This window comes from Petaurus breviceps, unplaced genomic scaffold, assembly GCF_028583685.1.
Source record: "Petaurus breviceps papuanus isolate PSGF00001 unplaced genomic scaffold, PetGlider_PUasm1.0 175, whole genome shotgun sequence".
Taxonomy (NCBI): domain Eukaryota; kingdom Metazoa; phylum Chordata; class Mammalia; order Diprotodontia; family Petauridae; genus Petaurus; species Petaurus breviceps.
This window is the reverse complement of record NW_027185764.1, coordinates 17,980,756-18,006,400: the sequence shown is the minus strand read 5'-3', so window position 1 is coordinate 18,006,400 and position 25,645 is coordinate 17,980,756. Positions and strand designations below refer to the sequence as shown.

The window sequence follows — 25,645 nt, the reverse complement described above, 5'->3', positions numbered from 1 at the left end:
ATGGCATATTTTGAATGTTCATTTATGATTTCTTGCCCTTTTTTTAACAGCATTTTTCTTTTTTTATAGGGGTTTTAAAGGAAGGAAGTATTCTGTTCCCTGACTTACTGGTGGAAGAAATTGAGGCTGTTAAATACAAACATCGATCTCTAGTTTATTGTGAACAGCTCTTGCAGTACATCCAGTCAACTAGAGATATCCTCTAAGTGCATGATTCTGGCAATAGTCAATTTAATTGTTACAATTTTTAGAATTGTAGGATAGTATCAATTGTTTGCCTTTTTTCGGACAGTAATTGATGGTACTTAAATTCTGTAGGCAGAGCTTTTTAAAAATTTAGCATCCCAGAAAAAGCAAGAAATAATATTATAATAAAAAAATGTTCTTTTTTTATTGCATATATAGTATTCTAGGAAAACACATTCTCTTGTGAACTTTTATATCTAATAATTTTTAAAGTCAATTATTAGTGTCCATTAAATGGATTCTGTACTCATGTCTAATTTATATAGTTCATTCACGGTTCTTTTAGTCTCTGGGTAATTTGAAATTAAAATTAAATGCAGTTACCCACACTGAGAGTAAAACCAACACTGTTTTTATATCAATGTATATTGGATGGATTTGTGAGTTGCTGGTATCATACTGATTAGATACAAAGTAACCAGGATTCTAATTATAATTAATTTCTGTTCCAATAATTTTTAAAAGCAAAAGCAAGAAGCTTTTTTTTTGCCTATTGCTTAAATTCTGCGTGGTGTAACTAATATAAGGTAACAGACTTGAAAATATTTTTGCATTGGAGAATTGTCACAAATAAATGTTTACCATTGTCAACAGGTTATAATTTAATATGAAAATAGAGTCATTCTTGAAGAAAAGTATTTAGATTGACAGTGCTAAAATCCAGATAAAGGATCAGATATAATTTTAGTTGCTTTCTTATAAAACAAATAAAACACATCTTTTATTTTAAAAGCTGTCACATGTTTCCCAATGATTATTTCTTAGCACCTTCTTTTCCAAAGTGCCTTTTAGACTTAAATTTTCAGGTATGCATTGTCCCTATAGGCCACAATTTATATTCACCCAAGGAAAAGGTAGTATATTTATTTCTGTTTTTCAATAGTTGATTACATATCATTTAAAAGTTGGCATTTTATGTTTGAAATGTAATTAAAGTTTTCTATTTTATAATATTGGATGAATGTGTATTTTTTTTAATACTTGGAAGAAATTTTTAGAAACTCTTTTTTTCCACTTTTTCTTTTTAAAGACTTGAAGCCAAAGGACTCATTCCCTATATTCCTTATCTAGGCATAACTTTAAATGAGAATAACTTACCATTACATAGTGCTTTAAGGTTTACAAAGCATTTCACCTGCGTTTTCTCATGTCATCTTCGTGGCAACCCTGTGAGGTAAAGAATGGTGTTTCAGTTTTATAGATGAGCCCCGTGAGGCTGGGAGTGGCCTGGCAACTTAGCCATGTCAAGTTTTAAAGTGGAGCATCGGATCCATATACCCCAGGTTTCATGTTCTTCCAACTGCTTTCCACTGTATTCACACTCACGTTGCCTTCACTTACTAGAACAGATGTCAACTTTTTGGCACAGTTAACTACAAGTCATATTTCCAAGTACTTAAAAAACAAAGTTACCACACCATAATTATTTTTCTTGAACACAGAAGAAAAGCCTGGGAGAAAGAAGGGACTTGTTCCTATTTGGTTTACCATTAAATTGTACATTTTAAAATATGTAATCAATGAAGGAGCATCTCCCCCGTTTAATTCTGTTAATTATAAAGGAATCATCTTGTTTTTTAAGTTGGCTTTGCACCAGGGTCTGACCATATAGTATTCTATTGTCATTTTACCTTAGGACCATTTGGCATTTTGTGTCCTGGGAAAATATTAAAAATTGTAAACTGGAATAATTTTAATTACTCAATAAGCATTTATTAAGGGTTTACTGTCTACCAGGTATTGAACTAAGTGCTGGGGATACAAAGGAAGGCAAAAACATTGTGCCTGCCCTCAAGGAGCTGACATTCTTATGGAGAGATAAAATGTGAATTAACCATGTATGTACAAGATGTATACAGAATAGATGAAAAATCATCAACAAAGGAAGGTGCCGGTGCCTGGGGAGATGGGAACGCTTCTAGCAGAAGATGAGATTTGAGCAGTCTTGAACTGAGAAAATCAAATATTGATTTAGTATTTTATATTTTATTCCATTCTCTAATTGATTCTGTTCTGTAACTGCCAAATCGTGTTTCTTTGTCTCTCAGTTAAGTCCAGAAGTTTAGTTGTCCTCTCTTGAGTTGTTTCCCTATAAATCACTTTAATTGAAAGAAAACTGTTATCTCTGTCTTCGTGGTACAATTAGAAGAAATTTGTTATCCTTGAAGGGTTGGGGTAGGTGCCAGGAAGTCTGGACTGTTATCTCTGAAACATTGGCTCTCCTTCAAGAAAGTCTGGTCTTCCATCACTGTGACACTAACTATGCAGGTGGCCACCAACAATGAGCTCTCCATAGCAACAAGTTTGAAGGGGGGGTTGTTGTTAGCCCTGTGTTCCAGACTTCTATCTGGTCACATTTTCTATCATCTATGACGCTTCAGCTTTTGTAACCAATTGTATTGTTTTCCATCTGTGATGCATCCTGTTCTTTGTTCTCTTGTACTTCCCAAAACCATGTGGAGGCTAAAAGCCTCACCTCATGCTCTTTTGGCTGGCCGAGAAGCTGAAAGAACCATTTTATTGGTAATTGGTAGCCTTACAAATAAGTCCAGCATTCTCAAAACTTTGTGTCTTCGTTTACCTTAATTTCAGTTGTGACAGAAGGAAGTCAGAGAACCTGACAGAGAGACGAGAAGGAAGAGCATTCCCAGACATAGAAGATACTAGTCCATAGTCCAACATAGTTGTATCATAGAATCCATGAAAGAGGGTAACAGGAAGACGAGAGAGAGAGATGAGCCAGGTTGTGAAGAACGTTAAGTAGCAAGTCAGTGGCTTCCTATTTGATCCTGGAGGTAATAGGGAGCCTTTGGAGTTTATTGGGTAGGTGAGGAGTTGGGGGAAAAGACATGCTCAGAGCTGCACTTCAGAAAGATGGCTTTGCCAACTGAGTGGTTTGGTGTAGACTTGAGAGAAGGGGACCAAGAAGGTTATTGCAGTAAATAGTATTATGGTAGCTGTATGAGTAGAGAGAAAGGGGACATAGATGAGAAATGTGAAGATAAGCATAACAAGAGCTGACAACAAGTTAGAGTGAGTATATATTCAGGGTGAGTATGAGTAAGCAGTTGAAGGTGACACCACATGACAGGGAAGATGGTGACAACCTAACAGTAATACCCAACAGTAATAGGAATATTGGAATAAAGAGAGAATTTAGGAAAGATGGTAAACTTTGTTTTGGATGAACTGTTTTGATGCCATCAGGACTTCAATTTAGGATGATGTGGAACTGGAGCTCAGGGATATTTGAGTCCATAGGAGCTGATGTGAGTGAGGAAAATAAAATAGAGGGAGGAGAGAAGAAAAGCTACAACAGAGCCTTAGGTTAGGGAACTCAGGGGCATGATATGGACTAAGCTTCAGTAAAATGAGACTTGAGGAGTAGTCAGGTGGGGGGAGAAAACCCTGGGAGGAAAGCAATGTCATGAAAACCAAGAGAGATGATAAAATATCTAGGAAGAGATAGTTATTAGTAATGTTAATGGCTCCAGAGAGTTCAAAGAGGATGAAGATTGAAAAAAGGCCATTATTCTAGGCTGTATCCCAAAAACATCATAAAAATGGAAAAAGGACCCACTTGTACAAAAATATTTATAGCAGCTCTTTCTGTCGTGACCAAGAATTGGAAATTGAGGGGATGTCCATCAATTGGGAAATGGCTGAACAAGTTCTGGTATGTGAATGTAATGGAATACTATTGTGCTATAAGAAATGATGAACAGGCAGACTTCAGAAAAACCTGGAAAGATTTATATGAACTGATGCTGAGTGAAGTGAGCAGAACCAGGAGAACATTGTACATACAGTAACAGCAGCCACAGTGTGCGATGACTGACTTTGATAGCCATAGCTCATCTGAGCAATGCAAGGACCAAAAACAATTTGAAAAGACTCATGATGGAAAAGGCCATCCACATCCAGAAGAAAAAATATGGAATCTGAATGCAGATAAAAGCATATTATTTGCTCTCTTTTTTTTTGTTTTGTTATGTTTTTTCTTTCTCATGGTTCCTCCCATTCATTCTAAGTCTTCTATACAACATGACTAATGTGAAAATACGTTTAATAAGAATGTGTATGGGGGCAGCTAGGTGGTGCAGTGAATAGAGCACCCGACCCTGGAGTCAGGAGGACCTGAGTTCAAATCGGACCTCAGACACAACACAAAAACTAGCCATGTGACCTTGGGCAAGTTGCTTAACCCCAATTGCCCTCCAAAAAGCAATAAATGAATGAATGAATGAGAATGTATAAGTAGAGCCTATGTAGAATTGCATACTATCTTGGGGGGGAAGGAATGGAGGGAGAGAAAATTTTAAATTTGTGGAAGTGAATGTTGAAAACTAAAAATAATTTATAAAGAAAAAAGACCATTAGATTTGGCAATTAAGAGATCAGTGGTACTGCCATCCAGATATGTACATAAGCTATTGAATCTGTTTTATCTGCTCCAATGAATCACTTTATTAGTATCCCTTTTAAACACAGAAGCAAGAGGGCTATCGACAGACAGGATATCTACTTTGGACAGAGGTTGGACTAAATGACATCTGAAATCCTCTTCAAGTCTTAAAATGTTGTGCCTTCATGATGTACTATTCTAATGCTTATTGCTAATAACCTAGCTTTTCTGTGAACTTACTTTCTATTGTGTGAAAGTTAATTTTAAAAAATAGATTGGACTATCATCTTACATCATAATCCACAATAAATTCCATATGAATAAGTAATCTAAAAATAAAAAAGTCACCACAACAACAAAAAAGGAAGACAAAAGGTAGTATCTTTGTCAGATGTAGATAGGAGACAATTTGTTACCAGCGGTGTGGTATGGAAAATATCATAAAAAACAAAATAGATAATTTTGATTATGTACAAATAAATAGCTTTGACACAAGTAAAATCAGCATAGCTGGGATGAAAGGATGTGGAAAGGAAAATTCTTTGCATTTAATATTTATGATGAAAATATGACATCTAAAATCTCTGAGACATTGACACAATTCTATATCATTGATGGATAATATCCAGTTTTAAAAAATGAACAGTTTTCAAAAGAAAAAACTATTATGTAAACATCTGCAAAAAAGTAAGAATATATATTTTTTTAACAATCAGAAACATGAAAATTAAAACAATTTGGGGGCAGCTAGGTGGCACAGTGAATAGAGCACCAGCCCTGAAGTCAGAAGGACCTGAGTTCAAATTCTACCTCAGACACTTGACACTAGCTGTGTAACCTTGGGCAAGTCACTTAACCCCAATTGCCTTGCCTTCCCCCCTCTCCAAAAAAAGAAAATTAAAACAATTTTATTAAGTTAAGCTGATCAAATTCACAAAGATGGCAAAACGTGAGAAAATTCAGTACTCAAACTATTAGGCATCAACAGCTTATTTGTGTTAGTCTGGACTAGACTCTGTTGGACATCATCATTCAAATAAGTAGACAGTCTCACTATACATATATAATATATGTGGACAGTTCCCAGCTGATAAGTCATTTTAAAATGTGTTAGGACAGAATAATTTCATTTTTTGTAATGTTGTTTGGTGCTTACCATGTTCAAATTTTCTCAGCTCTTTTTAATTAACTTTTTAATTTTGAACTTAAACACCTATTAAAAAAATTTCCAAATAGCAGAATGACTTCATATGTATAATTACTGTAAAACAGAAACAAATATACTACCATTTCCTTAGGCCTTTTTCATCTCTCAAAGGGCAGGTGGGAGAGGAGTGGAGGAAGAGAGAGAATTTGGAACTTTAAAAAAAATTTGTTTTTAAATGGCAGAATAGAAAATTCTTTGTTAAACTGTGTCTCCATTTCATAAGCTTGCTCTAAAAAAATCCTGCACATTACTTGCAGAAACTGTGCTGCTTGTGTTTCCTTCTAAATTTCCTTCTGTTCTCTTTTGTGCACTTAAAAAAATGTTACACTGTTCTACTTCCTTTTCTTAGGACATTCTGTAAAATACATTCCTCTTTAAAGTGCTTTTGGGAAAATGTATTAAAACGTTTAAATAAATTGTTTTGTAGATATTTTGAAAATGTCACATATACCTTGAGGTCATTGATGACTCGGTATCACTTAGCTTCTTTGGGGGAAAGATAGATAGACGGATAGATAAGAAGGTAGGTAGGTAGATGGATGGATGGATAGATAGATGCACAAAGTGCATCATACTTTTAAGATGCTATTAGCCTTCTATCAGGTGTTTAGAGGCAGACCTGGAAATAGCATTGGAAGTTACTTTTCTAAACTACAAGGTTTTTACAATAAGTCAGCAGTTGTTTATTAAGCACTTACTGTGTGCCAGGCAGTGTGAAAAAAAGGAAGACAAAAGCACAGTCCCTGCCTTCAAAAAGTTTACATTCTAATGAAGGACTCAACATGCAAATAAATATGTATACATAGTATCTATACAGTGTAAATGGAAGTTTATCTCAGAGGGAAGTCACTGGGTGGGGATGGCAGAAAGTACAAGACCTCTTGCAGAAGGTGAAATTTGAATGAAGTCTTGAAGGAGGCCAGTGAAGTCAAAAGGAAGAGGTGGGATTGAGGACAGCCTGTGAAATGGCACATAAGGGGGAGATGAAAATGTCATGTGCAAAGAATTGCTAGACCATGTAGCTGGGTCAGCTTACATAATGAAAAGTAGCAGGCTCACCACTCTTAGTGACATGAGGATTTCTTTAGCAGCCAACACAAGAGAACAAATCAAATTTGCAGAGAAAGCAGATTCTTTGTCCTTCTCTGTCTGTAGTGAGCTTTTTTATTTCCTGCTAATACCTAAAATTCTGTAAGTAGGAGCAAGAGCAAGATCCAATAGAAAATAGACTTAAAGCATTACTGGTTCTCCTTTGGATATGCCTTAACTAATATGTTCAAACATTTTAAAAGTTCCTTTACTGTGGAAGCACAGATTAAAAATTAATCAGAAACTAAATGATCCTAAAAAATGAGTGGGTAAACAGTAATTTCATTATAAAGGAAATTATGAGGCAATATACCAAAATCCATGGAATGCAGCCAAAACAGAACTTAAGGGAAAATTTATATCTCTAAATGCTTACATCAGTAAAAATAAAGAGCAGATCAAGTAATGGTGCTGGCGTAATATAGGAGGGCTGTGGGACCCTAACTCGCCTGAACATCGACAGATATGGTGATGATACCTAAATCAGGAAAAGTGAAAACAAAACTAAAGACCAATTTTTTAGTGAATTATCAATGCAAAACTTTTTTCTTTTTCATTTAATTTTTCAAATGCTTTATTAGCTTCTGATTTACATCATTCATTTCCACCAGATTTTGAGTTACAAATTTTCTCCCCATTTTTCCCCTACCTACCACCGCAAAATAGCAGTCCCACAGGATATCCCCTCCTCCAATCTGCTCTCTTCCATATTTTCTCCCATATCCCTTTCGACTTTTCTAGTGGATCTCTATGACCCAGTGCCTATATATCTTATTTCCCAATTATGTGTAAAATAGTATTAATAATAGTACATATATATATATTTTTTTAAACATTTGATTTTAAAACTTTGAATTCCAGATTCATTCCCTTCCTTCCTTGTCACCCCCCCTTACTGGAAAGATAAGCAGTTCAGTATAGGTTACATGTGTGGCTAATGCAAAACAATAACATAGTAGATATATTGTAAAAGACTGACTATATTTCCCTCCCTCCTATCCCACCTCCCACTTGTTCTATTCTCTACATTGATCCTGTCCCTTTTCTAAAGTGGGTGCTTTCAACTTCCTTTCCCCCCCCCAGCCTGCCCTCCCTTCCATCATCCCCCCTCTCATCCCCTTCCCCTCCTACTCTTCTGGAGGGTGATACCCTATTTAGTGTGTATTTCATTTCCTCCTCAAGCCAAATTCAATGGGAATAAGGTTGACCCATTCCCTTTTGCCTTCCTATTCTTCCCCTCCATTGTAACCATTTTCCCTTGCCTTTTCTATATGAGATAGTTTACTCCATTCTGTCTCTCCCCATCTCCTCTCATTATATTCCTCTCTCACCTCTTAATTTCACCTTTTAAGTATCATCCCTTCCTGTTAAATTGGTCCTGTGCCCTCTATCTGTATACCTGTAAACATATACACACATTCACATATGTATTCATATACCCTCATATATAGACATACATATATATGTGTGTGTGTATATATATATATATATTTCTTTTCCCTTCAACTACTGAGAAAATTTCATAAGTTACAATTATTGTTTTTCCATGTAGGAATGTTAATAGTTCAACTTTGATAAGTTCCTTATGATTTCTTTTCCCTGTTTACCTTCTCATGTTTCTCTTGCTTCTTGTATCTGAGTGTCAAATTTTCTATTCAACTCTGGTTTTTTCAGCAAGAATGCTTGAAAGTTCTCTATTCCACTGAATGACCATATTTTCCCCTGAAACATGATACTCAGTTTTGCTGGGTAGGTGACTCTTGGTTTTAATCCCAGCTCCTTTGACCTCTGGAATATCATATTCCAAGCCCTTCGATCCCTCAGTGTAGAAGCTGCCAGATCCTGGGTTATCCTGATTGTGTTTTATTTTATTCCGCAGTATTCAAATTGTTTCTTCCTGGCTGCTTGTAATATTCTCCCCTTGATCTGGGAATTCCAGAACCTGGCTATAATATTCCTAGGAGTTTTCTTTTTGGGGATCTTTTTCAGGAGGCGATTGGTGGATTCTTTCAACCTCTATTTTGCCCTCTGCTTCTAAAACATCAGGGCAGTTTTCTTTGAGAACTTCCTGGAGGATGATTTCTAGGTTCTTACTTTGATCATGGCTTTTAGGTAGTCCAATAATTTTTAAATTCTCTCTCCTGGATCTATTTTCCAGGTCAGTGGTTTTTTCCATGAGATATTTCACATTGCCTTCCATTCTTTCATTTGTTTGGATCTGTTTAACAGCATCTTGATTTCTCATAAAGTCATTAGCAAATTCAGCTTTTTAAGTCATTCTTCTCCTCATTGCCTTTTTGAGTCTCTTTTCAAGTTAGTCTGTTTTTTAAGGTGTTATTTTCCTCAGTCAGGCTGTTGACTCTCATTTTGTAATTTTCTTGCATCATTCTCATTTCTCTTCCCAATTTTTTCCTCCAGTTCTCTTATCTGCTTCTTAAGGTCCTCTATGGCCTGTAACCAGCTCGTATTTTCCTTTGAAGCTTTTGGTGCAGGAGTTCTGACTTCACTGTCTTCCTCCTGTTCCATGCTTTGCTCCTTTTTGTCCCCAAAATAGGAGTGTAATATTGGAATCTTCTGTCTTCTTTGTTTCCTTTGCTTGGTCATATCACCCCTCAGTCACTTGACCCCTGGGCTTTTTGCCACAGTAGGACTCTGCCACCAGACAGGGGAGCTTTCATCCCAAACACTGGGGTTTTCTCAGCTGCCGGAGGTGTTAGATGGGTGACCTCTCTGAGGCTTCCACACACTCTCGCAAGCTGGACACACACCCCAGGACCTCCACCCTAGACTGCAATCCAGATCCAAGAAGGTTAAAGCAAGAGCTATTACCCCTCAGACTGGTGCTTGGTCCCCCTACACTCTGCAGGCCAAGAACTGAAGCTGCCATGTGGCACTGGCTGGCTGCAAAGGCTGGTTGTGCTGGGCATCTCAGAGGCTTCTCACCCTGGGGGCAAAAGCCACACACTCCCACTTACTGGGTCCCAAAGTCCAGACTGCACTGACCTCTCACTTTGTCCTTCACATCTATGTGTTGATAAATCTGGAAACAGCCACAGCTGCTGCTCATCTGGAGTCCCTCTGGCTGGCGGCGGGTCAGGCCCACCCAGGGGCTAAAGCCTTAAAGCCTCAGTGTGGGGCTGGGCTCGGCTCCCAGAGCACTGCGCTGGCCAATTCCTGCCGGCCTGCTGGGCTGTCCTCAGCAGAAGGTTAGCCTCTCTGTGTCATTTTGTAGGTTCTGCAGCTCCAAAGTTTGTTTAGAGTCCCCTTTTTTCATGGATTGGGGAAGGTGGAAGCTGGAGCAGCGTGGAGGTCCTGCTTCTACTCCGCCATCTTGACTCTGCTCCCCTCAATGCAAAATTTTAAAATAAAATACTAGCAAGGAGATTCCTGCAATGTATCACAAAGATCATACATTGACCAGGTGGATTTATCCTAGGAATGCAGGACTGGTTCAATATTAGGAAGACTATCAACATAATTGACCATATGAATAGCAAAAACAAACACCATATGGTTATCTCAATAGTTGGAGAGTTAAAGCCTTTGACAACACTCATTACATAATAAATGAATAAATGGTGCTTTCCTTTAAATATATAGTATATCTAAAACCATCAGCAAGCATTATCTAATAAGGATAATTTAGAAGCATTTCCAATAAAATCAAGGATGCAGCAGGGATGCCCATTATCACTATTATTCAATATTGTACTAGAAAGGCTAGCTATAGCAATTAGAGAAGAAAAAGAAGTTAAAGGAATTAGAATAGGCAATGAAAAAAACCAAAATGATCTGATCTCTCTTTGCAGATTATATGATGGTATACTTAGAGAATCCTAGATAGTCAACTAAAAAACTAGGTGAGGGGCGGCTAGGTGGTGTAGTTAATAGAGCACTGGCCCTGGAGACAGGAGGACCTGAGTTCAAATCCAGCCTCAGACACTTAACATAAAAAAAAACTGGCTGTGTGGACCTTGGGCAAGTCACTTAACCCAATTGCCCCTACCTTCCCCCCCTCCAAAAAAAAGCCAAAAAAAACCCCAAAAGTAGGTGAAATAATTAGCAACTTTAGCAAAGTTGCAGGATATATCATGTAAACTGATGCAAAGTGAAGTGAGGAAAACATTGAACACAGTAATAGTAATATTGTATGATCAACTATGAATGACTATAGCTATTCTCAGAAATACAATGATCCAAGACAGTTCCAAAGGAGTTATGATTAAAAGAAAATCCACCTCCAGAGAAAGAACTAATGGAGTTTGAATGCAGATTGAAGCATACTTTAAATTTTTTTCTTTTTCTTTATTTTTTTCTTGGTGGTCTGTGTTTTGTTTTGTAACATAGCTAATATGCAAATGTGTTTTGCATGACTTCACATATATAAGCCACATAAAATTGCTTGCATTCTCAAGGAAGGTGGACAGAAAGGAGGAGGAGAGAGAGAATTTGGAATCCAATTTTTTTTAAACCTTGTTAAAAATTGGCTTTACATGTAATTGGAAAGATATGCAAATTTTTAAAAATCTCTTTGTTGTTTTTGAAATGTTTATTGATATTGTTTTAAAACAAATCAAATTTCCCAATGACTCTGCTCCACTCCATCCCCAACCCTAAGGGAAATTCCTCCATAGCAAATAAAGTCATAAAAAATTAATAAATATGACCATATTTGAAAATGTATACTTTATTGCTTCTCTAATATAGCATCTGGCATGCTCTGGACTCAGAATTGGTCACCGTTAATGAGAGTTTGGAAGTGCCAGATTGTTTTTCCATATGTTGTCATCACTGTGAGAAGCAGTATGGAATAATGAATAGAAATGGCCTCATAGTCCAGAGTCCTGCTTTTGATACTTACTGGCTATTGAAATTGAATAAATTACTTAACCTCTCAGTACCCTCAAGAAACTATCTCATACTACTAATGGCTAATCTCCAGTGCTGGAGTTAGTGTCCTAATTAAGAAACTCCAAAACAGTGAAATCAGAGGTTTAAAAAAAAAATTATATGGGGCAGTTAGGTGGCACAGTGAAAAGAGCACCGGCCCTGAAGTCAGGAGGACCTGAGTTCAAATCCCGCCTCCGACACTTAACACAAAACTAGCCGTGTGACCTTGGGCAAGTCACTTACCCCCAATTGCCCTACCTTCCCCCCTAAAAAAAAAATGATAGCCATCATGTAAATTGTTCTAGTTCTGCATCAGTTCATATGTCTTGCCAAGCTTCTCTGAATTCTTCATATTGATTGTTTCTTACAGCATAATACTCCATTACATTCATATTACAATTTATTCATCCATTCCCTAAACAAAGAACACCAACTTTTCTTCCAATTCTTTGATTCTATTAAAAAAAAAAAAAGGTATTAAGCAGCTAGGTGGTGCAGTGAATTACATGTTGGTGTTGGAATCATCTAGACCTTAGTTTGAATGTTACCTCAGACACTAGCTTTGTAAACCCTGAATTTTTTCACCTGTAAAATGAAGATAATATGTATGTACCTAACAGGGTTGTTGTGAGAAATAAATGAGGGAGCACAAAGAGTGTTTTGCACACTATGTAAATGCTGGCTATTATTATCAAATATATGTAGTACATTTCTCTCTGTCTTTGTCTTCAGGGTACCGCATTTGTCTTTGTCCTTGGGGTACTGCATAGTGGTAGTATCCCTTAGTCAAATGGCATCTTATTTGGTGACTTTTCTAGTCTATTGTAGATAGACAGATAGGTATCTAGAAAGATGGATGAATGATTGGATGGATGTCTAGAGAGAGTCTGGATGGATGGATGGATGGATGGATGGATGGATGGATGGATGGATGGATGGATATCTAGATGGACAGAGCTATATACATGTAAAGTAGCATAAGACTTCCCCACATTTAATATAGGGAATACATAAGAGAGCTAGGAATACGAGATCCCATGTGAGGTAAAGGTATATAGACAGATATAGATATACCTCTGAAATTTATTAATTGATTTCCACATGTAGAGGAAGTAGAAGTTCCCATCTGCAAGGAAAGCTCCTGATTTGTAGAGGACAGCTTGGATGGGATCTCATCTTTAATATTCCCACACTGGTAAAGGAGAATGCTCATGTATAATAAGGATCATAACAGCTAGAAATAATGCATATAATGGTTTCTCTTACTAGATTTAGGGGATGATGATGATGATGATGATGATGACTTGTAGGTCTTTCTCTCATGGGTTGCATGAGACCTCCATTCTTCCCACTTTAGCTTTTGCTGAAGAAGAAAAAAAATGCATTTTAAAGGCAAAACCTCTTCTCAATTACATTGATTGCCAAATAATAAAATTCCCAGAAGGAGCTAGTAGCCATCAGTTTTCTTTTATATAAATGGTAACAACAAACAAGCAGCAAAAATCAATTGAAGAATAGTTCCTTTGGGATGCCAGCTGCTTAAGATTGTAGCAGATAGGGAACAGAATGGTAATCTTTCCCTTTGCTTCTCCTTTAATCTACCAAGGAGGAGAGAGGAATGGTGGAACAGAGAGTGTGAAGAGTTTGAACAGTTAACAAAAGTGATCCAGCCAGGGAGAAGGAGGGGAAACAAAGGTTTCAGGTGCCTGGTTTGAGTGGCTCACCAGCTCACTCTGGCATGACTTCTTTCTTTGCTCACTACTACACTTCTTCATCTCTCCACAGTCTCTCTGGCTTCATCCCTCCATCCTGGTCAATATTGTCATCAACAACAATCCTCAAGAGTCCCAGAAAGAGTCAGGTCACCCAGCACATTACTCTGACTCTCAATCTGCCCCCAGTACTCCACCTGGCTAAGCTAAAAGAAATACTTCATGTACTACTTCCCAAATTCTTCTTCCAATGCCTGCTTCAGATGCCATGGGTCCTTTTGACCACTGAGTAAAAGTGTAGTCAGTTACCACAATAGCTTCCAGCATTTTGATCCTCCCTGACAACAATCCCTAGACTGGAAGTGTGGGAGGGGCTACATTCCTCCCTGGGGCCAGAAATGCTGCAGTCTCTTGCAAAAATTACCCGAGGAATACTTGAAATCTGTGAACATAGATCCCCAACACCAAAAGATACATCAATACTGTAAAATAACAAGGGTGATTATCCCAGAATCCTAGGTAATCAAACACATCAATAGTACATGAAATTCATGTAACATGATACAAAGCATTGCCTTATCAATGCTTTAATGACCAGATGCCTAAATTACATGAAAGACAAAGCATATACATAGCCTAATAATGCACACATATACATAATACAAAATCCAATAATTATAGGCAGCAAAATAAAACAAAGCTAACAATATTGATAGCATGCATAATTTTAGCATGGACACAAACATCAAACAGCAAAATAATGTATAACTAATAAACAGGTGTTTCTATTCTTCATGAATAAAACTAGTATTGATGAATAAACAGAATAGCAAAGTAATAAAACAAGCATGAATCAAACATACAATAATTAATGTATTATGTCAATAAACATACAATTTCATGTAAGTCAGTAGTGCTAAATAGAAACAGATTTCTACTGGCTGAATATTAACTTAGAAAACCACAAATTAACAAACGTTGTATTTTTATTTTGTTAAATATTTCCTTAATTACATTTTAATCTAGTTTCAAAGGTGGAGTTTTGCTGCTCCCTGCACCTCTGATGTAATATATCACTTGGGCAAATTTCAGCATTGTTATTCAGTCAAGCGTGCAACCATTTCTCCATTTTCATCTGTAATGTCATGTTAGTCTTCACAGATTGAATAAGTCTAGGTCTTTGAAAGGTCTGACTGCTGACCTTTCAAACTGTACAGCTGTCTTCCCACAGCCCCTCCAATTAAAAACTTCTATCTTTTGTCATTTTTGTCCAGCTGGTGAATGTGAGTAAGGTGAAATTTCAGTTGTTTCAATTTGCACTTATTTTATTACTATTTATTTGATTATTTTCTCAAACAATTATTCATAGCTTGCCTTTTGCTCACTTATCCATGAGGGTAAGAATGGCACTTGCTCTTATATATCTGTATTGATTCTCTCCACATCTTTCACATCTGACCACTACCAAATATATTTGCTACAAAGAGTTGTTTTCCCAATTAATTATCTCTTCTTGCTAAAACTTCATAAATTTTATTTGTACTTTTCATTTTTGTTAAATTGAAATTGTCCATTTTATTTTTTTATGGTCACTTCTGTCCCTTATTTTAGTTAAGAATTTCCCCCTGCCCCCTAGCTATGATTGTACAAGGACAATTCTTTTTATTTCCTTGTGTTTTTTAAATGATGGTTATGTTATTTTTATTTTTTTATGTCTAGGTTAAGTATCCATTTAGAGTTTATGGTGGCATACGATATAATTTTTTTTATCTAAACTTAATTTTTTGCAAACAATTTTCCAGTTGTCCCCACAAATTGTTGTCTCATAGGGAGTCCTTAACCCCAGGAATGGATGTTCTTGGGGGGAAAAGTTCCTTTGACTAAAGTTTGTCATCAGAGATGAGTGACTGGTCAAATTATGGTATATGATTGTAATAGAATATCATTGTACTATAATTAACGAATAGAAGTATAAAGCAAAATGAGAATGCATATGAAGTAAAGCAGAGTAAGCAGAATGAGGACAATGTATAACAACTACAAAAATTGAAACGAAAACAGCTTAAAAACAAAGTTGAAAGTTTAATAATTACAGTGACTAGTTTTGAGCTCCAAAGATAAGATGAAGAAATGTGCCTCCCTTCTAAGGACAGAAAGATGGGAGACTAGGAGTGCAAATTATTATATACACTGCCAGACATTATTATTTTGTCAACCAATCATTAAGTATTTATCCTGTGGTTGGTGCTGGGGATACAAAAAGAAACACAAAATAATCCCCATCCTCATAGAAGCAGTATCTTAAAGATGGAGACAACACTTTCTTTGTCACAAAGGCTTATTGAGTGGGTTGAGAGGTGTATCAGGCAATAATTGTAATATTTAGAAAGGCTTTAATAAAACTTTTCAAAAAACCTATTATTAGGGGCAGCTGGGTGGCACAGTGAATAGAGCACCAGCCCTGGAGTCAGGAGGACCTGAGTTCAAATCCAGCCTCAGACACTTAACACTTACTAGCCATGTGACCGTGGGCAAGTCACTTAAACCCAATTGCCCTCCAAAAAGTACAAAAAAAATCCAAAACAAAAAACCTATTGCTAAATAAGACCACTGGGCATATGTTGTTGTTATTGGGTCATTTCAGTCATGTTAGACTCTCCATAACTCAGTGTGGGGTTTTCTTGGCAAAGATACTGGAGTGGTTTGCCATTTCTTCCTGTAGTTTATTTTATACATCAGCAACTGATAGAGTTAAGTGACTTGCTCAGGGTCACACAACTAGTAAGTATTTGAGGTGGGATTTGAACTCAGGGACTTCCAGAGTCCAGGGCCACTGCTCTATTCACTGTGTCACCTAGCTGCAGAGGAAAAGAGTCTCACACACATCAAAATATTCATAGCTTTTCTTGTTGCAAAAACAAACAAACAAAAAACCACAGAAACAAAGTAGCTAAGTAAATAAAGTTATGTTAATATGGCTTAATACCATTGTGATATAATAGAAAACAAATATAAAGGATTCAGAGAAACAGCAAGACTTCTGTCAACTGATACAGAGTGAAATAAGCAGAACCAGGGAAAAATATTCACAGTGACTATAATTAATGTAAAGGAAGATAACATTAATGGTTATTAGAACTCAGATCAATGGACTGACCAATCCTGAGTCCAGAGAACTGATGATAAACATACCTGCATCTTAGAGGGAGAGGTTATGGATTTAAGTGTGGGATGTGGCATATGCTATCAGACATTTTCATTGTCTCTTTTTATTTACTCTATTCCTGTCATATAATGAAGGCTTGGCAGAGAGGGGAAAAAAGAAAAATTACAGTAATGTCATTAAAACTTTTTTTTATAAATTAAACTTTGCTAGAAAAAAATAAGGAAACTATCTGAGCTACAAATATCTTGACATCAAAATATAATTCTCTTAATAAACTGCTTACAAGCCAATGTAAATAGTTTGATTAAATCTGCATGTTTCCTACCCGAGGCAGTTTTTGAAATGGTCATAACAATTAAATATTTGAGATTTTTGTAATGTCTATCTACAGATGTGATTTTTGTTTGCTTTAAGCACTATTTCCCCTAAGCCCATAGGGCAGATTCTAATTTAACCCTCCAAAAAAAAAATTCTATTTGGTTCATGCTGGATGAGTGCTAATTTTTGTAACTGGGTTAGCAGTGTGCTTTTAGAAAATGGAACAAAATAAAGTTCTCAATTAAGGTAGGCATGGATTTTCTGTTATTAGCAGCTTTCTGTCTTCACAGAGCCTTTTCTGTATCTCCATAACATTCTGGCAGACTCCTCCTTGGCAAGGATCAGGTCAAGGCCCCTTGCCAAATACACACAGAAGTTAGCAGCTAGCTGCTCATCTTTCCATTCCAACTGTTTTCCTGTGCCTTGCCTGTTTGTTGACAACAGTTGCCTTCATGCTGTCACACTAAAAATAACAAGTCAGTGAAAGCATGAGTGAGTAGAGAACTTGAGCTATGAAAGCTTGAGTTATCAGTGTAGACAATTGACTTCCCTGACCTTGGAAAAGCCACTGACCCCTCATTCAATTTTGCCATTTGTTCCTGGAACTGACACTCATTTGTCAAGACAGTATAGATTAACTAGTGTTTCCAGAAATGGTAAATACCATTAAAAAAAACTCTCTATTTAATATTAGTGGAATAAAATAAGTATTGAATGTGCCCAAAATAGCCACTGTCTCAAAGAGTAAGTGTGCTAAATTTCACAAATCTACCCACACAGAAAAAGATAGACAGTGGAAGAGAAGAAAAAAAAATAAGTCCAGGTCATTATTAGCAAGGGGAAGTTGATAAATGAAGTAGTTACTGAGGTAATAAAGATAGATCATTCAGGTATAAAATGTGAGACTGTTAGAATAACCCATAGCACTTTCTTCCTCCCTGCATTATCTAAACAGTTGCCCCAGTTCCCTACCTGACCTAAAGAGAAAAAGAGTGGAATGGCAAAGGGGAGTATTATATCTTTATCACTAAAATAAGATGAGATGATGTAAAGTTAGACCGATGAGGGCCAAACAACACCTCCTTTGGGTAGTTGCCATCAGATGAAAGGCGGAGCTTATTTAAGGTTACAAGTAGCCATTTCACATGTAGGTGATCAAGAGATACAATAATAGGAAACAATTCATTTAACTTTACTTTTTCTACAAATATGTCATTCTTCTTAATTTTTAAAACCAGCATGATACTCCATTTTGAAGGGTTAAACAAAAAATAAACCCCTCAGCACAAATGGAATACCCTTGTCATCATGAAACTGCTGTGAGCTTCTCTTATCTAACTATTTACTTTCTTTTTTTAACCAAAGGAAGTCAATTTTTTTTCTGTCTCCAGGATTACCCTTTCTCACTTCTTGGTCTTGTTTATTCTTAGCCCTTGGCTTCTCTTCAAAGGAAAGGTGTTAATTACCTTCTTTAGCACTTCTCTTTTTCCTCTGTGAATAGTAACTGTTTTTAATTTCTCTCCAATTCTCTCTTTAGGTATTTTAGCTCATTCAGCAGCCCCTCTTGGTGAATGGTTTCTTAATTTTCTAGCCTGACTTCTTAAAGGAGATAAACATCTTTTTAAAAATATATCTTTAATATTCAATAAATGTTTATTTTTTAAAAATATCACCAGCATTTCCCAACGAATCATTTTCCCACTAACCCCAGAGAGAGGAAACCCATATGTTGTTATTATTAAGTCTTTTTCCAATTGTGTCTGACTATTCATGAACCCATTTGGGTTTTCTTGGCAGACATACTGAAGTGGTTTGCCATTTCCTTCTCTAGCTCATGTTAAGATGAGGAACTGAGGCAAATAAGGTTCAGTGAGTTGCCCAGGGTCATACAGCAACATTAACATATATATACACATGCATAATACATATATACAGAATATATATGTGTGCATATACATATATAAAATTCTGATATTATATGCACTTTTTCCATACCTATGTCCTCCCATATCTGAAAAGGAAAGGTGGTAAAGTGCCTTCTCATACCTCTTATTTGAGACCTTCTTTGGTTTTTATAAGTTTGCATTCAACTTTGATTTTTCTGTTGTTCTTTCTGTTTACATTTTTGGAAATATTATGCATATTATTTACTTGGTTCTGCTTACTTCACTTTGTATAGTGCAGATGTCTTTCCATGCTTCCCTGTGTTCATGATATTTGTTGTTTCTTATTGCATAGTAATATTCCACTATATTTACAGGTCACAACATGATTATCCATTCTGCAGTCAACAAGCATTGCCTTTCTTTCCTTGCTAGTACAAAAAGTGTCAATATAAATATTTTGCTGCTTGCTTTCTTTTTGCCATTGCCCTCCTTAGGATATATACCTAGCAGTGGACTCTCTAGGTCAAAAGCTGTAGACATTTTAGTCACTGTGTTTGCATAATTCCAAATTACTGTCCAGAATGGGACTTCTTTATCTTTTGAACAGTAAAATTCACTAAGTAAAATAGAAAACATTTTGAGAAAGGTTACAAAAGGATGATAGATTTCATAACTGGAAATGAATTGCTCATTTTCTAGGTGATAGTCCCATTCTAGATCAACTGCTTTGCTGAGTCAAATTTCTTTTTTTTTTTTAAATAACTTTCTATTTTAGGTGACTTTAGATAACTTCCTATTTTTTTACCTATTTTTCAGAATATTTGTATTCAAGGTTACCACTTGAAGTACCTTTAATCTTTTTGATTAATTAATTTATTTTTAGTTGTGTCAGATTTCTATGTTCATATTTCATTAGGAAACTCCAAAGACAGACTCAACAATCCAGCTTCCACAATGCAGTCTTTCCTAGTTAATTCCTCTGGAACTAACCAGTATGGAATGGGATTTTGCCCTTCCCCATCCTTCATTGAAGTCATATTTTGTTACCTGGAAAGTCACAGCCAAAAGACCCGTCAGAAAGTGTCTTTTTGTTTGTTTTGTTTTGAATTTAAGTTTGAGTTCTCCCTTTCTCACTCAGGCTGGAAAAACAGGGGCTACTTATCCCTACGCATCCCACCATTAAGACCAAGGCCAGTTAGGCCTTCCTTAGGCAACTTGGTGGCCCCTAGTCCTAGGGGCTTATCATACTGATGCTGAATTTTGTGCAGACACCTGTCAGCATAGCCCACTGCATCTCAGAACTCCCAGGCTCAAGAGATCTGCCAGCCTCAGCCTCTCTGATCACTGTGATTACAAATGCTGGGGTACACTAAGTATCAGCCCTCCAGGAAAAAAGAAATGTTTACTGAACACTTTTAAGTTTAACTGGCATTATTAGCATTCTCACTATCATTTTTTGTTGACAATCAGCAAAACAAAAAATCAAGCCCTGATTTGTAGTAAATTTAACAATTTGCTCTCAAGAGCCAGTTAGAACTGACTTCAGCACACACCTGGCTATGTGTCTGCCTTCTTTTTGCTTTTTTGGGGGGGAAGGGCAATTGGGGTTAAGTGACTTGCCCAAGGTCACACGGCTAGTTTTTGTGTTAAGTGCCTGAGGCTGAATTTGAACTCAGGTCCTCCTGACTCCAGGGCCGGTGTTCTTCACTGTGCCACCTAGCCGCTGTCCTTTTTTCGCCTTTTTTTTTTTTTTTTCCGTATCTGCCTTCTTTTTAAAGGTTCCCCCTGGTTGCAATCCTATGTACTTTATTTTATGCATTAAAGATGTTATTCAGGAAGGGTTCACCAGACTGCCCAAAAGTCCACGACACAAAAGGATGGAGGCTCTTGCTCTAGTGTTAGTGTTTGGGGGAGGGAGAGGGTGTCTGAATTTGGAAAGGTGGGCAGATGTTTAAGTGACCGCAATTAGCTTTCAATTGTAAGTGCATAAGAAAATTGTTTTGAAGTTGTGTGCTCCTATATACCAATATATCCAAACAAGTTATTGGCACAGTGGATAGACAGATGGCCTCAAAGTCAGGAAAGCTCGATGTTGTAGGCAAGGATAGCTATGAAACAGACACTGAGCTCAAATTAACTTCTCTCCAATGTGAGTTCTCAAGCCCACCCTACTTACTGGATCTGGGCTTCTCAGACAATATGGAATTTATATCTGATAATATATGATAATATCATATATATTTATGCTTTGGGGGGAGGAAGGGGTAGTCACTGAGCATATTTACCTGTAGACTAAAGACAGCTGGGGCAACTAGGTGGCACAGTGGATACAGCAATAGTCCTGGAGTCAGGAACACTCATCTTCCTGGGTTCCAATCCAGCCTCAGACATATTCTGGCTGTGTGACCCTGGGCAAGTCACTTTACCCTGTTTGCCTCAGTTCCTCATCTGTAAAAATGAGCTGGAGAAGGAAATGGCAAACCACTCCAGTATCTTTGCCAAGAAAACCCCATATGGGGTCATGAAGACTGGGACATATGAACAACCACAAAGACAGCTGTGCTCAGCTGTTATACTTAGTGAAGTAATTGTTTACCTGAGCAGTTTAAAAAAAAGGTCCCCTGGGTCATCTACTCATCCGACTCAGAGGCTAATTAAGAGCCTCACACATCGCAAGACTCTGCTTATGGTTAAAAAAAAAAAAAAACCCTCCTCCCCTGCCTCTACCAACTCTGCAAGATTCCAGAGTAAACTGGAAGCTGGCAGAGAATACCTACACATAGTTTATGTAACCTACCAGGAAGGAGAAATCTAAGCATGTTTCATGACCCCATTATAGTTAGAACCATAGAGGAAAAACTGGCCAAGTTCAGATTAACATGCTGGAACCACAATAATGGGATGTTTCCCTATGCAAAGCTAACTGTCCCCATGGACATAGGAATAGGGAAAGGGAAAAAGACAGGGATAAGGAAAGGGAAATGGATAAGGTGTTTTTAGTTGCCTCAGACTGAACCTAAACTACTGATCTTGGACTCATCAACACCAGGTTCCGATCAGTGGACCCAAATAATAATGCTGGTGGGTCAGTTTTAAAGGGAACTCAAAATTTATTGTTCTTTCTGTGCATCAGGGTTTATTTCTCAGATTTAGAAAACCCATAGTCCATCAAAAACTAGTGAATTAGGCTAATGACACTCTTTATGAGATTGATTTATAAATCAGTTGGTAGATAAGTCTGATTCTGGATTTCAAGAAATAGGAAGCCCAGCTGCAAATTGCTAAAACCTAGCAGTACAGAGTTCATTGACATAATAGACAAGTGACCAGTGATAATCAGGAGGAAAAAAAAAAGGTACAAGGATACACACATGTGCCAATCTGCTCTGTTGGTCTCCCCATCTTTCAGCTGTCCTGAGAGTCAGGACAGTCTCAGCTGGCCCCTGTGAGGCAAAGTAGAACACATTCTAGTTAGTTCCTGCAAGAGTAGCCCTGTCCAGAGCTGAAGGGCAAGTTAAGTAACAATACTTAGGGACAGCATTATTTTTACTCAGAAATTCAAAGGGAGTCTGGTCTCTTTCAAATGCACCAGCGGATATATAAATTGATAGATATTGGTAGAATTCCCTTAGTCCTCTGAAGACTATTCTAATCCTAAGGGCATCCTCCAGTGATTTTTTTCCCCTTTCCCCAGTGTAATACCTTGTTCTGACCTCTTTCCTCTTTTCAAAATCCCAAAGCTATAGTTAACCCACTGGGCTTCAGCTTTCCACTCTACCCTGGCCCCTTGCCCTTTCACAGCTCTGCTGTTGCCAAACTGCAACCCGGACTCCTACTCCTACTCATGTGCTGGATGAGGAAATCACTCAACAATGCTGGGGGTGTGCACTATAAATTTATCTAATTCCAACTAGCTGCTTTTTACCCACCACAATCCTTCTACTCTTCCCTGTAAACACACGCACCCACTGCTCAAATGGATTCATGATCTCAATAATTTGGGAGTTCCCTCCAAGAACCTCAATTTACCTGTGCCTACTGTCCAGTGTGATCCTAATCCATATTCTCACTAAAGAAAATAGGAGGGGGGGGTGATGATGGGAGAGGAGGTTTGCTTACTATGTGGTAGGCACTAGGCTAAGTGCCTGCCTATCCAATGTGACCGTAATCCATGTTCTCCCCAAAGAACATGGTGGGAAGGGGATGTGATGGTGATGATGATGGGAAGGAAGTGTCCTGGAGGCTTTCATCGATTTCTGCCAACATCACAAAGGTTCCAGTGCTCTGACTGTTCTGCCCTGTCATCTCCCACTTTTGCCATGAAACCTGTCCATCTTCTCTCCTCTTTATGCAATTCCTTGAAGACAGTCACTCTCTCCTATTCTCTGGAGTCCATTATATGTAGCCTCACATGCACTAGAGGTTTCAAACACAGCCCCTTCTAACACAGTTTGACAGAATCAGATTAAAATGAAATATTATTGAGGGTAAAATAGTATTAATTGAGAAATATTTAACAAAATAAACATGCAATAGCAGAGATAATATCAACACGTGATTTTCTAAGTCAATCTATGGCTCACAAAGATCCTTCTATTTCTATCCACTGTTTCTATTTGTGTTTGACACAAACGATCTAAATTCATTGCTTCTCACAGTCCTCACAGCACACTTACTTCTCAATCTCTTGTAATCAAATTTCCAACCCCACAACTCAACAAACTGCTTTCCCCAGTGGATATTTGGGGGATATGTTCAGCAAGCAATTATGATCTGATAAATTACCCTTGCAGGACACGTAGATGGCACAGTGGATAGAGCCCTAGGCTGGGAGTCAGGAAGACCTGGGCTCAAATTTGACCTCAAACACTTAATAATTGTGTGACCCTGGGCAGGTCACTTAACAGCTGTCTACCTCAGTTTCCTCACCTGTAAAATGAGGATAATAATAGCACCTACCTCCCAAGGTTGTAAGGATCAAATCATATGAGATAATATTTGTTAAACACTTAGCACGTTGCCGGGGCACAAAGTAGATGCTTAAGAAATGTTTATTCTCTTCCCTCTCCTATAGCAAGCTAACTTTTTTTTTAAGGGCAGCCACTGCCCTAAAGCTGCTTACATTCTCTTTTTTTCTTTAATTGTATTATTTTTGGAGTGGGGAAGGCAGGGCAGTTGGGGTTAAGTGGCTTGCCCAAAGTCACACAGCTAGTAAGTGTTAAGTGTCTGAGGCTGGATTTGAACTTAGGTCCTCCAAGCTCCAGGGCTGGTGCTTTATTCACTGTACTACCTAGCAGCTCCCTACCCGCCCCCCCCCCCCCCCCCCCCCAAGCTAACCTTCTAAAGAACCAAGTTTGTCTATTTAGCCCTTTGATAGAGACTCTCATATGAGATAATGGGCCTTAGATTTCTCCTTTTTGAGTCCATTGCCCCCACTTCCAGGATAAACTAGGAAATTCATTCTCTGACATGACCCAGAATGTCTCTGTTGCCTCCTTCATAGTCAGTGCCCTGAGTAAGGTTTCCAGTGGGTGCTCCTTCTAGTGCAGAAGTTCTTAACCTAATTGTCCTGAGATTCCACAGACTTCATGGTTTTAGCTAATTTTTAAAAAATATTTTGATAAATTGCTTGCCTTCTGGGGAGGGAGGAAAAGGAGTGGAAGAAAGAATTTGGAATTAAAAATTTTTTAAAACTAATTTTAAAAAATTGTTTTTACATGTAATTGGAAAAAAATATAATATTTAAAAAAAAATATTGGGGCTGCTAGGTAGTGCAGTGAATAGAGCACCAGCCCTGGAGTCAGGAGAACCTGAGTTCAAATTCAGCTTCAGACACTTAACACTTACTTGCCGTGTGACCTTGGGCAAGTCACTTAACCCCAATTGCCCTCCAAAAAGCAAAAACCAAAGAAAGTGACCAGCTCCTCTTTGCCAGTTTTAAAGATGTGGCATGGAGCCAATCAAAAGAAGCTGCTTCTACCCTCATAGGAGTGTAAGAGGTCTTCATGTTATACAGTCTGGATACAGACCCCCAATCAAAGAGGCTTCCCCCAGCTATGTGGTAGGGGATATAGAGGCCTCCAAGGTTAGGCAATTTGGACATGCTCCAATGGCCTCTCAAGGGCCCTTCCATGTTGGGCAAACTGGCAAGGCCAGACAAGCCCTTTTTGTTGTTGTTCAGTGGTGTCCAACTCTTAATGACTCCATTTGGGGTTTTCTTGGCAAAGATACTGGAGTGGTGCGCCATTTCCTTCTCCAGCTCATTTTACAGATGAGGAAACTGAGGCAAACAGGGTGAAGTGACTTGCCTAGGGTCACACCTCTAGAAATATCTGCCTTTAAGCAGACTTGACCTCAGGCCTTCCTGACTCAAGGCCCAGCGCTCTTTCCATTGCACCACCTAGCTGCCCTGTGTAACCAACCCCTGCTAATACATTATTCTGAGAGGGGGTCCATAGGCTACACAAGATTACCAAAAGGTTCCATGGCTGAAGGGATAAGAATCCCTGCTCTGCTGTGACTTCTCAGTGCAATCATAAGTACTCCTTGTCAGTGCTCCAAATCATGAGTTCTCTAAGCAGCTTCACTCTGGCTACCTGTAGTTCTCCATAGCTCCTGGTCCAGGATCTTGTCTTGACTAATGTCAGTTTGGTACTAGGTTCTTTCCTATCACTGTGACTGCAGTTCTTCCTAGCTCCCAGCAGATGATGTCTGCTCTTCCCTTTC

General features: G+C 37.8%; 2 protein-coding genes across 2 annotated transcripts in view; one reads left to right on the top strand and one right to left on the bottom strand.

The window, feature by feature from the left end:
- The window catches only part of DNAAF5 (dynein axonemal assembly factor 5), a 71,707-nt gene extending 70,508 nt beyond the window's left edge, over positions 1-1,199 (top strand). Inside the window, exon 13 of the mRNA XM_069084867.1 lies at positions 70-1,199. Coding sequence (XP_068940968.1) covers positions 70-206 — 137 coding nt within the window. The 3' untranslated portion in view covers positions 207-1,199. The remainder of the gene's footprint in view (positions 1-69) is intronic.
- The window catches only part of PRKAR1B (protein kinase cAMP-dependent type I regulatory subunit beta), a 716,155-nt gene that overhangs the window by 358,532 nt on the left and 331,978 nt on the right, over positions 1-25,645 (bottom strand). The gene's annotated exons all lie outside the window — the stretch shown is intronic.